The following is a 15,347-nucleotide window of genomic DNA, read 5'->3' as shown; positions in this document are numbered from 1 at the left end:
CGGAGTCAGACACTTCTGATTTAAAGCTCTCTTTTTCAGAGGAGCTACAGCATCCAAAGTTGTCTTCAATGAGGATGTAAAACTATTGACGAGATACTCTATCTCCCTTACAGGGAATACTGTTAAGTCTTCTATTTCCATACCATAAGTCAGAACAAGATCTAAGATATGATTAAAGTGGTGGGTGGACTCATTTACTTTTTGAGCAAAGCCAATAGAGTCTAATAATAGATTAAATGCAGAGTTGAGGCTGTCATTCTCAGCATCTGTGTGGATGTTAAAATCGCCCACTATAATTATCTTATCTGAGCTAAGCACTAAGTCAGACAAAAGGTCTGAAAATTCACAGAGAAACTCACAGTAACGACCAGGTGGACGATAGATAATAACAAATAAAACTGGTTTTTGGGACTTCCAATTTGGATGGACAAGACTAAGAGACAAGCTTTCAAATGAATTAAAGCTCTGTCTGGGTTTTGGATTAATTAATAAGCTGGAATGGAAGATTGCTGCTAATCCTCCACAAATAAGAAATGTTCTGTGTAATTGACTTTCTTTAATTTCTGTTTTTCCTGTGCCCCCCCCCCCCCCCCCACCCCCGTCTGCATATATAGTATTTTTTTTAGTTCTATTTTCATGTATCCTACAGTTGTGGATGGAGGCTGCAACAATGTAAAATAAAGCAGCATTTGGAGGTGCAGAAAAGACAAATGGAAAAAACAAACAAACCTGCATCAATTCTGGAACAGATAGTTACATCAAAAACACCTTGCAAATTAATAAAAACCTTGCTAAGACAGAAAACACAAATATAACAGCACATGTAACAATTTATGTAACTGCTGCAAGCTGACACAGTACATGCACAAACTCAGGCATGCTTGCAAAGCTACTCAACACACCAGAAGTAATTCAAACACAAAAAGGGGTTTCTGTCCAAAGGAACTTTATTGAGTCTGGTGATTTTTATTTTAAATTTTTTTGTATTTGTTCACATTTTTTGCACTTGCTAATGTTGAAGTGTTGTAGCCTCTATCAGCCCACTGTACACATGATCTGCAGTATGTGCAGGTACACAGATTATCACCACAGATAATTCCCACATAAATTCCATCTTGTGGAAAAAGGTGTGCACGTGGATTATATATGCATCCCTTAGAAGTTAATCATTGACTTAAGATAATGGCTGGTTCAAGTCCTCTCTGGAGAACAAATTCTTCTATACTTCTATTGTCTGGTCTGCTTGAGGTTTCTGTCTGGTGTGCTTGAGATTTCTTCCTCAGAGGGAGTTTTTCCTTACCACTGTTGCTCTGGGGGTTAGTAAGGTTAGACCTTACCTGTGTGAAGCGCCTTGAAGCAACTCTATTGTGATTTGGCGCTATATAAATGAAAATAAATTGAAATTGAAATTACAAATTCTTATATATTCTTATATACTGGAATGACTGTGTCACATGACGGGTTACTTGTTGAGATTCAGATGAAGCATAGCAACTGAGGCATCATGAGCAAGTCTCAACTGTGACAATCCAGCACACAGGTGCCTTAGTGCTGAGAACCCCAGGTACTGGACTTGACTGAGGAAATGCCCATGTAGCAGCTGGCTGCAACACATCAGTGGTTGTTTTCTGGAGACAGAGATGGGCTACAGATCCATGGGGATGTTCTTTCGTCAGGTCTGGGGAGATTCTGTGAGGTGGTGAATGCAGCACCATGTAGTAATAGCAGCACATGCTTCTACTGTAGACCTGACATGACTGTTTTAAACTGTTCATGCTGTGGAGAGACAGAGAGAGAGACTCTGTGTGTGTGTGTGTGTGTTCACTCACTCTTGATGTCTTTCGACAGAATCCTTTGACGTGGTTGTGATGTGCGGAGCTCTGTGCGTCGGTCACGTTCCTGTCCATGTGGTCAGAGACCTGTTTGACCCCTGTAAAAAAGGTGATGCTCTGCATTATTTTCATAATATCTGTAAAGTTCCGAAAGAAAAGAATTATCTCATTTTCAGGAGTATAATTCATATTACCAACTCTTTAATTTGGGAAATTTGTGCATTGCTGTAGTGTCCTTTTATTATTGGAATTTATTATTTTATTATTAGAGCTTATTTTTCAGATTCAGACAACTTTATTGATCCCTAAAAGGGCAATTCATTAAAAGAGAAATTCATCATTTTTTCTTGGGACTCTGGTGAGGGCGGTTGCATCTCCTCCTCTCCTGAGGTAATTGGGTGTGAAATGAATTGCCCTTTCAGAGATCAATAAAGTTGTCTGAATCTATTTTGTTTTGAGCTTTGATTCCTGGGAAAGTCCTATAGTCACTATTATTATTATGATGCAGTGAGATGAAGGAGAAAGAAGACTTCTGGAGTGAGTTAGGTGAGGTGGTGGAGAGTGTACCCAAGCATGAAAAGTTGTGATAGGAACAAACTTCAGTGGACATGTTGGTGAAGGGAACAAAGGTGATGAGGAAGTAATGGGTAGGACAGGAATGTGGAAGGGCAGATGGTTGTTGATTTTGCATAAATGATGGAAATGTGGTGAAGCTGTGGTGAATACTACTTATTTTCAGAAAAAGGAGGAGCACAAATTGGAGACTGTAAGGTGGTGGGAGGGAAGAGTGTAGTTAGATGGTGGTTTGTAGGGTGAATAGAGGTGGGGAAGAGAGCGAGAGCTCAACAAAGGATCAGATGGTGGAAGCTGAAGGAGGAAGACTGCTGTGTGAAATTCAGTGAACAGGTGAGAGAGGCACAGCAATTTTGGACATCTGGAAAAGTACTGCAAATGTGGTGAGGGAAACAGCTAAGAAGGTATTGGGTGTGACGTCTGGACAGCAAAGAATTGGGATAGTCGGGAGATGAAGAAAGTAGACAGGAGTACAAGGAGATGTGGTGTGAGATGAAAAAGCAAGTGGCAAAGGCATATAGTGAGCTGCACAAGAAGCCAGACTAAAGGGCAGAGGTGGAAAGGATGTGCAGCAGGTTAGGGTGATAAAGAATGCAGATGGTAATGTGCTGACAAGGTGAGTGTATTGAGAAGGTGGAGGGAATATTTTGAGGAGTGGATGAATGAAGAAAATACGAGAGAGAAAAGGCAGGATGATGTGGAGAGAGTAAATCAGGAAGTGCAAGAAATTAGTAAGGACGAAGTGAGGGCTGCTATGAAGAAGATTAAGAGTGGAAATGCAGTTAGTCCAGATGATATTCCAGTAGAGGAATGGAAATGTCTAGGAGAGATGGCAGTGCAGCTTCTAACTAGATTGTTTAATGAAATCTTGGAAAGTGAGAGGATGCCTGAGGAGTGGAGAAGGAGTGTGCCGGTTCCTATTTTTAAGAACAAGGGTGATGTGCAGAGCTGCAGTAACTTCAGAGAAATAACATTGATCAGCCACATCATGGGAAAGAGTAGTAGAAGCTAGGCTGAGAAAGGAGGTAAAGATCTGCAGCATGGGTTCATGCTGAGAAACGCCACCACAGATGCAGTGTTTGCTCTGAGAGTGCTGATGGTAAGGCATGGAGAAGGCCAGAAGGAATTACACTGTATGTTGGTGGATTTAAAGAAAGCTTATGACAGGGTGGCAAGAGAAGAGTTGTCGTATTGTATGAGGAAGTCTGGACTGGCAGAGAAGTATGTGAGGGTGGTGCAGGATATGTACTACGATAGTGTGACAAGGTGAGATAATGTGACAGAGGTGAGATGCATAGTTGACGGATGCATTCAAGGTGTAGGTGGGATTACACCAAGGATCAGCTCTAAGTCCTTTCTTGTTCGCAATGGTGATGGACAGGTTGACGGATGAGATCAGATATGAGTCCCCATGGACTATGATGATTGCAGATGACATTGTGATCTGTAGTGAGAGTAGAGAACAAGTTGAGATGAGCCTAGAGAGGTAGAGATATGCTCTGGAGAGAAGGGGAATGAAAGTCAGTGGGAGCAAGACAGTACGTGTGTGAATGGGAGGGAGCCCAGTGGAATAGTGCAGTTACAAGGAGTAGAAGTGGTGAAAGTAGATGAGTTTAAATACTTGGGGTCAACTGTCTAAAGTAATGGAGAGTGTGATAGAGAGGTGAAGAAGAGTGCAGGCAGGGTGGAGTGTCACAAAGACCGTTCAGGAGCAGCACATGCAAGTGGTAATGTGGCGACCGATTCGCTTCAGAAATATTGGCCAATGAGCTATCCAGTGTTACATACAAGTCAGTGGTAAAAAAATAAATAAATAAATAAAAAATAACGTATTCTGGAAAATATGGTAAATAGAATTGAAAATATTATTCTCTGAGAATTACCAAAATATATTCTGTGTAAGCCATTTTCAGCTGTGATTAACACAGACTGCAAAAATGCCTCACCTGTTTCCTGCAGGTGGGTTCGTCTGCTTGACGTGCAGAAAAGACTCTGGCAATGTGGAATACAAAGCTGAACTTGAGCGTGAGCTGAAGCGACTGGAGAATGAGGGGCTCTGCAGCTGTGTGACGATCACTGAGGTGGACCGCTGGATGAAAGCTGGCAAGCAGGGGCAGGACGGTTACCTATCTGGTTCTGTGTACCTGTACAAGAAACTGTAGCAAATCACACCACAGTGAATATGACATTATGTCAAACCAGCTGTACATACATCTCATTTATTGTAAGACAAAATCATCCTCTGATCATTTGATATAAAATGTAAAATTTGAACTATAATCTTCACGCAAAATTAAAATCTTTGGCACGGTTCAACAACTTTTCATGCCCTTGGCAAATCAAACTGCAATGACATGAAGCAAAAGTAGCCCATAAGAGAAAAGTCATCTTAAATATTCATGAATATATAGAGTGTGCACAGTTCAGCTAATCAGCTAAAAGCTAATTAGTCAGGTGGATTTTTTTTATTTACAGATTAGCTTTTCAGATAACTTTGAAAGCCATGAACAGAACAATAGAGGATTTCAGAGTCCCGTGATCCTTTGTGCACGTAGAATGTTTCTGATCGCACACTAACATGGCGTTGCATGGAGATTCATTGTTTCCTCGCGGATATCAAGAAATTAAGGACCTTCTGGAACGGGAATATTGATGTCACCTAATTTACAGTGCATCCGGTAAATATTCACAGCTCTTCACTCTTTCCACATTTTGTTATGTTACAGCCTTATTCCAAGGGCGTAGGTTTGGTCTCAGCTTTGGTAGGGACAATACCACACACCCCACCCGGCCCCCCTGCTCACCACCATCACCCCCTAACCCACTCATACCATTAGACGCACAAGTACAGCATAATACATAACATATGACGACATAATGCTGAATAATTTAACACTTTATTTACAATATTAAGTGTGTAGGCAAACAAATAGCTTAAATAACAAAATTGCACCCAAAATCACGAATCTATTCTATAGGCCTACACCTGAGAGAACAAGACAACAACAAAAAAAAATACTTGTGGAGCTAAAAAAATAAAAAATAAAAAAAATAAGTTTTTGCAAACAAGATGTATAATCTATTCTCTTCATCAATAATGCAGTTGTAGGTATCTGGCAACCTAATTTGCCAAAAAAAAAAGGGATTTCCAATGATATATATGGTGTATTACGGTAAACGAAGCCTGTGATGTCATAACACAGAGAAAAAACACGGAAGTTTCACACTAATGCGCCGCTGATTCTCATTACCGTAAGTTCTCATGTAAGCCCTCACTCTGAAAAATTTCAACACTGACAGCAAGCCAAGAACCCGTGCTTTCCAACAGTATGCTATATGTTGCATATATTACAGTAAAGTGCGTTCGGTGACTTTTGAAACGAGGGAAAAGTATGAAAAAGAGCGCAAAAGTGACAAAAAAGTACATAGACAGACAGCAAACATAAATGTAGTATTTTTTGAGGAAAAGGCAGGATGTTAGTGTCATTTGTGAAGGTGTGTGTGGGTGTGCAGTTTATTGTAAGTGTGGCGCACAGCATTGTTCGCAACCTCTCCCCCCCGCCCTTCTTGTTTTTCTGCACCGGAGCAGTGTTGCCAGATATGAAATATGAAAGTATCGTACCAAAACCTCACAATTATCGTATTTTGGGAGAAATTATCGTACACAAACAAAACGCATACAACGTAGCTATTTTATCGTTTTTTTTTTAATTTACAAAGAATTTTATGTCACATTTTTAAACAGTAATTATATTAATGGGGAAACTATGGCACAAAAAGAACACAAATGCACTACCAGACTGTGAAGTAACACAAACATGTAATTACCAGACTAGAAAGAGTCGAATTCAACCTCGAGGTCGCTGTCGTCATCCGATGCCATGGACACTTGTGCAGATTTTGTTGAACACAGAAAAAATGTTGACACCTCCATAAGGAACTTGAACTTTTTTTTAATTTTTCTTGTATATCTCTTTGCTCTTGTATTTTGTTCGTTTGTTATTGCATTTGTTGAAATACAGTTTTGAAAAAAAAAAAAAAAAAAGATGTTGTTGGTTGGGGAATCTTCCTGTCCTGCACAGATTGGATGGGAACTCATTACTTTGTATGGGAGGGGGCGGGCTTTCAAATGACGTTGTCCCGGGCGGCCAAAGCCAGCAGCAGCCCTGTGTGTGGTGTGTCTTTGATGCCGCCTGAGTGCAACGCCTGCAAAATGATTCTTGGGTATCAGAGAGAGATGCGTGTTTGGGCAACCAACTGAAATTATCGTACATATTGGGTTTTTTCCCATTATAGATCGTACATCGTACAGATGGCAAAACTATCGTATAAATACGATAATTATCGTACATCTGGCAACACTGCACTGGAGCCACCCATCCTCTGCGCTCTGGGACCTCCCACTTTACAAATGAAGCACTGCCTGCCACGAGATGCGCTTTGTTTACGTCCATGTGAGAAGAACGTGAGCCAATGAAATTGCAACATGGGTAACCCTGTCACTCTGGCACGTCGAAAACACAAAACGTGACGACTAAATTATAGTATCCAGTTCGCAAAAAAATAGTGAATGATTTTGTTATATAAACAAAAATGCTAAATATTGGTAGGGACTATTTTGCCATCCCTCTCCTCGCTCTCCCTCTGTGTCCCCCTCCCTCTTTCCCTTTCCTCTCTCTCCCTTTCCCTCTTTCTCGCTCTCTCTTTCCCTCTCTCTCTCTCCCTTTCCCTCTCCTCGCTCTCCCTCTCTGTCCCCCTCCCTCTTTCTCTTTCCCTCTCTTCCTTTCCCTCTTTCTCTTTCCCTCTCTTCCTTTCCCTCTTTCTCTTTCCCTCTCTTCCTTTCCCTCTTTCTTTCCCTCTTTCTCCCTTTCCCTCTCTGTCTCTCTCTCCCTCTCTTCACTTTCAATTCAATTTTCAATTTTAATTTCAATTTCAATGGATCTTTAAAGTGTCCCTGCCGCGCTATGACGTTTTTACATATTCTTGAAGAATAAAAAAAGCTTTTTCCACATGTTGTCTTTGTTTTTTTTTACCATAAAATTACACTGAACAAGGATTTAGACGTTTCGTTACCCATCTGAGAATATGAATTTTCCGCCTCTGAGTTGACATACTTTTTCGCTGCGACGGATGTGACGTCATTCGAGTAAATGTGTCGCAGCACCTCTCTGTTTACCAACACGGCAGACACGGACAGCGAAGGCATAGTGTGCGATTATAGCGAAGATTTAAGTGACATATCGATTGTTTTTGAAGAAGATGAGGAAGTTTCTGATGAAGATATTAACAGTGTAAATAATGAGCAGCTCCAAACCGTGTATGTTCCAGCCGAATGCGACAGAAAGCGGATGAAGCTCAGCTGACAGCAGCAGCGCTGAGGAGGACGATATAGAGGGTTTTCATGTGACGTATCGGTCACGTCATTTTGTGTCCTGCAGCCATTCTGGATTACGACGCGGTGGCCGCTGTGATACACTACGTGCATTTGGCGAACAATTACAGAAGCTTCAACGTCGGTGTGAAGAAGCCTCATAGCACCGTGGCACTGAGAGAGATCCGCCACTACCAGAAATCCACTGCTACCAGAATTTTATTTTATTTTATTTGGCAATAAAATTATATAAGAATACATAAAAATACTGCCGAGGATAACACAAGAACGCTTCCAATACGGATGTTTATTTACATTGTGGTCCTCGAGCACCGAGCTGCTGATCCGCAAGCTGCCCTTCTAGCACCTGGTGAGAGAAATCACTCAGGACTTCAAGATGACCTCCGCTTTCAGAGCTCCGCTGTGATGCTCTGCAGGAGGCCGGCGAGGCTGACCTGGTCGGCAGCTTCCTAGTTCATAATATCGCAGTGTGACACTGTCGGCCAGTTTGTTACATCACCACTAAATTCACTATCCGTATAAGATACGGATCCACTGAACCAACTGCTACATATCTATCATGATAAATAGCTTTATCTCGAGGATTTAAAGCATCGTAATAACTGTACATTCTCTCCATTTTTCTATCATGTGCCAGCCTCCTTGTAATCCAGAATGGAGACGGCACCTGTCCTGCAGCAAATCGGTCACGTGATTGAAAACCCTCTATAAGCTGCTGAATGGTTTGTTCACTCACCACCTTTTCTTATAAATGATCATTTATTCCTGGTACGGTGTGTTCGTGTATGAAAAAAATATTTGAGCAGCACAGCGTGCTTAAATTCAGGAGTTTGTTCTAAAATCACTGAAAATAAAGTTTCTGTACATTCTGTATATATTTAATCAATTTACAAGTCAGTTTCTTGTGATTGCTAATTCTTCACTTTTTATTCAAAGCAAATGATTGCAAATCTTTATCTGAAAAGCTGTAGACCCAAATGGGATGAGGGGAAAAAAGATTTCTAAATAAAAGAAAATTTTACTTCTATATCTGTTGTCAAATTTTATCAGACATAATATTGTAGAAAAATGTTTATGCTAAATGGAGACTTACCTGTCTAAAATACACATACAGAACATCTGTAATCATAAATTGTATCACATCTAATCTACTCTGAATGAACAGACGTCTGAACAAAAAACAGGCTGTTCAGTTTACATGCATATGTATATTTGGAAAACACAAAAATGTCAATGTTCTGTTTTTTTTTTTTTTTTTTTCAGGTGCTCATGTGAACACAGTCAGCCGATGCCACTCGTGATCGAGTCTCCTTCTCATATCAGGTGTTGTGTGGGCCGCCAGAAGAGGAGGTACTGCTGGCCCACCACCAGAGGGCGCCCTGCCTGAGGTGCGGGCTTCAGGCACGAGAGGGCGCTGCCGCCTCAGGAACAAGCCGTGGTGACAGCTGTCACCCATCATCCATGACAGCTGTCACTAATCATCCAATCCACATCTGGAATAAAAGCAGGAAGACACCTCCACCACACTGCCGAGATATCATCTTCTACCAGAGGTAATATCCTCAGCCTTTTTGTGATATTTTGTAAATCAGTTTATTGTGAGTGTTTGCAGGAGTACCGGTCCTTTTTGTGGAGGCTGTGCAAGACGGCACTCTTTTTCCTCTGAGGGATCGCTGCAAGTATTGAGTGAGAGGTGGAGGTGGAATTCCCACCAGGATTGTTACTGGGTGTTCACACACCCACCCTTGACTGTCTTTGCTTTCTGCCAGCAGTACCAGATCCGACACACCGTGAAGGTGGCCACCTGGGGACTTCGGGACTTGGTGGCTCCAGTATTCCTCGGGTTCGGTGGCAGTGGGAATCGTGTGGTTCCGGTTCGTTTCCAGACGGGCGTCTCCTATCGTCGAGCCTGCCCACACGACACCTTATTGATTGACTTTTGCACATTCTGTAATCTGCTGTGTTTAGTTGTGTCATTCACAACAGTAAAGTGTTATAATTTGACTTCTTCCATTGTCTGTTCATTTACGCCCCCTGTTGTGGGTCCGTGTCACTACACTTTCCCAACATCAGGGTCAGCTTTGCAGGTAAGTTGTCTTTGTTATCTCAGTAACACTCTAACTTTCAAACAGCATTTTTTAATGTATATAACCTATTTTTTTTATTAATGTTGTTTTAACTTCTGTTTTAGGACTTTGTGGCAACCCTTCATTTGAATGAATATGCAGGGAGACAACAAAAGCAGACAAAGCAAGAGAGACCAAGGTTCAGAATATACTTTCCTTAGTGGAAAAGAGGAGGATTCACAGTGAGAAAGTTAGCCACATATCCAACATGTGGTATGTGGAAAATGAAAACAGATTTGTATATTTTTATATAGCATGATTAAAATGAAAAAAAAAAATACAATTTCACATAAGTTTCACATTGTTTCATTCAAATGAGAAGTGTTTTACAATTTGTTAAAAAAAACATTTTATTCAGTCTATATATATGAGTGACTTAGCAAAAGAGGTTCTTCAGATCTGCAAAACACCAAACCTGTTATGTGTCGGACGCAGCTCGGAGAACCGACCAGCGTTTGAAGGACCCAGTATGAAATAAGCAGAGCACGGTACAAAGGCTAACTGAATTTAATACATAACAGTGATAATACAGAAAGGTGCGGTCTGGCGTGGTGCGCTCCCAGCAGCGCTAACGGTCCGGAGCCAGAAGCTGTTTCGGACCCAAGGACCCCGCCGACACCCCCCAGGTGGCCGCAACAACCGAGTCTGTGAAAGAAGGAACCATTATGTGAGTCCACACTCTACACACAGAACGCTTAAAGGTGTACAAACAGCAAACACTTCCTGGCTTGATTGCTGATCAGCTTCCAACCTGCAGGCATGGAACATCCAGTTCACAAAACTCCACTGCAGTGGAAGCTGATACATGACTAACAAACAGCTCAATACAATAAGGTGTGAGGGACACCACATTTACTGACTGTATAACTGTTAGTCACAAAATCTAACGTACCTCAGGAAGTGTGCTGACGAGCGTGAGACCTCACCCCCTCCTCTTTCACAGACTGTGCATCAAACCTGGACGTTTCTCAGCATCCGCTGCTGATGAGATGGCTCCCGAGACGACGATCTCACCCGTCTGGTCACAAGGTCGAGTCTCTGGCAAATACACACTGTGCACTCCAGTCTTAAATGCCAACATGCTCCAATCCATCCAGATGCACCTCAGCTGTGAGTCCTGACGAGTCGCAGGTGATCAGGGTGAGGTCCTGACAGCCTCAGCAACACAGCCACTCAGTCCCAAATGCACGCCACCTGGGAGGAAAACAAAAAGACAAACAAACCGGCAGCCAGGCCCCCCCAGCCATATAACAAAACCGACCAGAAATCCCCACCAATGATCCTCCTCCACTGAGCAGCCAATGTGAACGGACAAAACTGAGGCTGATGCTGCCAAGGGGACCAGGTACCACCGATGAGCCCAACCCCTCACTCCAGAGGAGGAAACTGAAAGCCAGTGTAGTCGGACGATGGTGATGGAAAAGTACTCCTTATTTTGAATACAACACAAGCTGGTAATGGCAACCTTCTCTGCCTTCCCAAGTGTCCCCAGCACAACTGCACAAATTGCTGATATGCAAAATGATGACCACCTCCGAAAAACCACCTCCGTTTTGGTCTCACAGGACAGCTTTGAGATGGCGTTCAGACAGCTGTCGGTGGTTTTTCCATCGAGTGATTATCCGAGAAATTGTGGATGTGCCTGGACATGCCAGAACATGTCCTGTGAGGCTCCATCACGGCGTTGCTTTACGCCATGCGGCACCGCTCCTCTTTCCATGACAAAAACTCCTGTAACAGTGGAATGTGCCGTTCATTTCCAAACTGGACGCTGTGTTTTATCCGGGATGTCATCTCGCTAGCACAGGAATTGTGAAAAGACGTGGACATCAGCACTTTTTGGCACATTGAGACAGACGTGCAGAGGAATTCCGTGCGTCGCGGCGGTGCCGCATGGCGCAAAGCAACGCCGTGATGAAGCCTCACAGGACATGTTCTGGCATGTCCAGGCACATCCACAATTTCTTGGATAATCACTCGATGGAAAAACCACTGACAGCTGTCTGAACCCCATCTCAAAGCCGTCCTGTGAGACCAAAACGGAAGTGGTTTTGTCTCGCTCCAGTAGCGAATCCATCGTGACATGCGAAGCCTCCGCTCAGCTTTCCATGACAAAATCTCTTGTTAAAAGTGAAATCTGCCGGAAAATGGTTGATGTCCAGCTCTTGTGATAACCAGAGAAATTGCACACGATGGTCATGGATCCATACAGCCATCCATTTAGAAATGAAATGGTCGCTCAGCCTGTCGATGGCGGCTTCGGAGCGCGGCGCACCACCAGCCGCTCTTGGGCCGTCCTTAAAGCGACAGTAACACTCCGTAATCTCTTTGAAGCCCATAAAATTTTCACCAAAAACCATCTGAATTTCTCGAATGGTGTCAACTTGGATGTCCCTCACAGTTTCTGAAAAAATTTTGATCAAGCAAAGTGGCAGTCTCTGAGCCATTCCTAAACAATGAAAAAAACGACGAGAGGGGTGGACCACTCCTCACTCAAAGCCTGCTCACAGGCGAATGACGCAACCGACAGGCGTGAAAAAACTCACGCATGCGCACGAAGGTTCAAGCTTGGCTGACGCAATCACACGTGATTCAAATCCATATGGTTTTTGAAAAAATAATAAGGTCGGATACTTTTTTAATAGACCTCGTACATATGCATGTAAACTGAACAGCCTGTTTTTTGTTCAGACGTCTGTTCATTCAAAGTAGATTAGATGTGATACAATTTGATTACAGATGTTCTGATTACAGATGTATGTGTATTTTAGACAGGTAAGTCTCCATTTAGCATAAACATTTTTCTACAAATTATGCCTGATAAAATTTGACAACAGATATAGAAGTAAAATTTTCTTTTATTTAGGAATCTTTTCCCCCATCCCATGTGGGTCTACAGCTTTTCAGATAAAGATTTGCAATCATTTGCTTTGAATAAAAAGTGAATAATTAGCAATCACAAGAAACTGACTTTTAAATGATTAAGTATATACAGACAGAGCTGGCCCAAGGCATACGCCAACTACGCGGTCACCTAGGTCCTCCACGCCACCAGGGGGCCCCGAGAGCACCGAGACATTGTGATTAAAAAAGTAAATATATACATGAAATTGAAATAATATTGAATAATTTAAACGAAATTGTATTACACCCGAAAAAAGGTTAATTGATGCCTCCTGTTGGCTGCTGCCACCGTTGGGCAAATTTAGATGCACTGCTTGGGTCAGGTGGTCGATGACTAATCGTGAGGAATGAAATGAGTGCAAGTCATGTCTCAGAAAAGAAATTATCCCTCTGGAGCGGAGAAAAGAAAAAGAAGAAGTTGGAAGATGAGAAAAAAACAACAAGATAAAGGTAGGTTTGCATGTCCAATATTACAATTTTTGTTGTCATTATTTGCGAAATGCTCCGTTCGTTTAGTGTAAAGTGCTTTAGGTGTCTCAAAGTCAAAGGCAATTGCTCTAAGACTGCAAGGGATGCTCAGCTTCCCTAAAATGTCAAAAAAATAAGTGATCAAATATATTGTTGTGTGTACGTCATTGACTAAATATGCGCTACAACGCGCTCAACTTTTGTTCAGAATCAGCTCTTATCACTGGTAACGACGCGGCTTTCCTCTCACTCAAACCCGCAGCTTCACAGTGCTTTAAACAGTGTGGACGCTGAGCGACCACAGAGTTCAATAGCGACACAAAGCATGCAGCGAAACTAGACGAGTCATTGGATAAATGCTGGGCTTTGTCCCGCCCATAGCTCTGGCTTTTATAACAGCTTGCAGTCTCTGAGGCATGGACTTAATGAGTGACAAACAGTACTCTTCATCAGTCTGGCTCCAACTTTCTCTGATTGCTGTTGCCAGATCAGCTTTCCAGGTTGGAACCTTGTCATGGACCATTTTCTTCAACTTCCACCAAAGATTTTCAATTGGATTAAGATCCGACTATTTGCAGGCCATGACATTGACCCTATGTGTCTTTTGCAAGGAATGTTTTCACAGTTTTTTGCTCTATGGCAAGATGATTATTATTATCATCTTGAAAAAATTATTTCATCATCCCCAAACATCCTTTCAACTGATGGGATAAGAAAAGTGTCCAAAATATCAACGTAAACTTGTGCATTTATTGATGATGTAATGACAGCCATCTCCCCAGTGCCTTTACCTGACATGCAGCCCCATATCATCAATGACTGTGGAAATTTACATGTTCTCTTCAGGCAGTCATCTTTATAAATCTCATTGGAACTGCACCAAACAAAAGTTCCAGCATCATCACCTTGCCCAATGCAGATTCGAGATTCATCACTGAATATGACTTTCATCCAGTCATCCACAGTCCACGATTGCTTTTCCTTAGCCCATTGTAACCTTTTTCTGTTTAGGTGTTAATGATGGCTTTTGTTTAGCTTTCTGTATGTAAATCCCATTTCCTTTAGGCGGTTTCTTACAGTTCGGTCACAGACGTTGACTCCAGTTTCCTCCCATTTGTTCCTCATTTGTTTTGTTGTGCATTTTCTATTTTTGAGACATATGCTTTAAGTTTCTGTCTTGACGCTTTGATGTCTTCCTTGGTCTACCAGTATGTTTGCCTTTAACAACCTTCCCATGTTGTTTGTATTTGGTCCAGAGTTTAGACACAGCTGACTGTGAATAACCAACATCTTTTGCAACATTGCGTGATGATTTACCCTCTTTTAAGAGTTTGATAATCCTCTCCTTTGTTCAATTGACATCTCTCATGTTGGAGCCATGATTCATGTCAGTCCACTTGGTGCAACAGCTCTCCAAGGTGTGATCACTCCTTTTAGATGCAGACTAATGAGCAGATCTGATTTGATGCAGGTGTTAGTTTTGGGGATGAAAATTTACAGGGTGATTCCGTAATTTATTCCTCAGAATTGAGTGAGTCCATATTTTTTTCCCCTCTGCTTGGTCTAAAAAAGTAACCGTTACTGACTGCCACAATTATTTTTCCTGATTTCTTTCTGAGCTTTGTCACCATTCTTGCTGTTTTTATCCCGTAACTCCATAGAATTCAGTCACAGATAGTCCAAACTATACCTTTTTGGAATCTTTATGATCAGGCAAATAATGTGGAATATTTTCAATATGATTGGAGCATCTTTTAATTTTGAACTCTGTGTAATTCTTCAATTGACCCCTACCTGACCACCGATTGAAAATTCAAGTGGCCAATTGTTTTATTCAAAAGAGGATTATCTGAGGAGTATTTCTGCCGAATTTTATGCTTTTATCACCATTTGCAGGATTCTCCTCTAATATTCTCTTATCCACTGCACTAGAATGGGCAGTAGTATCATGATCTCATGTTGCAACATTCATTGCACTCTGTCAGTTTGCCATTGTGGTGTTTCTGTGTTTGCTGGGACTGACGGAATGCCGAGTAAAATGTTTTCCAGAAA

The 15,347-nt window shown here is 41.9% G+C and overlaps 1 protein-coding gene and 1 long non-coding RNA gene across 2 annotated transcripts in view; one reads left to right on the top strand and one right to left on the bottom strand.

The window, feature by feature from the left end:
- Positions 1–4,745, top strand: part of LOC117517240 (methyltransferase-like protein 27) — a 34,265-nt gene extending 29,520 nt beyond the window's left edge. The window contains exons 5-6 of the mRNA XM_034178182.1: positions 1,849–1,941; positions 4,365–4,745. Coding sequence (XP_034034073.1) covers positions 1,849–1,941; positions 4,365–4,567 — 296 coding nt within the window. The 3' untranslated portion in view covers positions 4,568–4,745. The remainder of the gene's footprint in view (positions 1–1,848; positions 1,942–4,364) is intronic.
- Positions 499–4,480, bottom strand: LOC117517241. The gene is made up of 3 exons (XR_004562684.1): positions 4,352–4,480; positions 1,830–1,930; positions 499–1,689 (listed from the first exon to the last, which is right to left on the bottom strand). It is a non-coding gene; the product is annotated as an uncharacterized LOC117517241 (long non-coding RNA).
- Positions 4,746–15,347: the final 10,602 nt, after the last annotated feature.

The sequence above is a fragment of the Thalassophryne amazonica genome, chromosome 9, assembly GCF_902500255.1.
Source record: "Thalassophryne amazonica chromosome 9, fThaAma1.1, whole genome shotgun sequence".
In the NCBI taxonomy this organism is placed as follows: domain Eukaryota; kingdom Metazoa; phylum Chordata; class Actinopteri; order Batrachoidiformes; family Batrachoididae; genus Thalassophryne; species Thalassophryne amazonica.
Note: the sequence above shows the minus strand (reverse complement) of the source record. Positions and strands in the feature narration are given on the sequence as shown.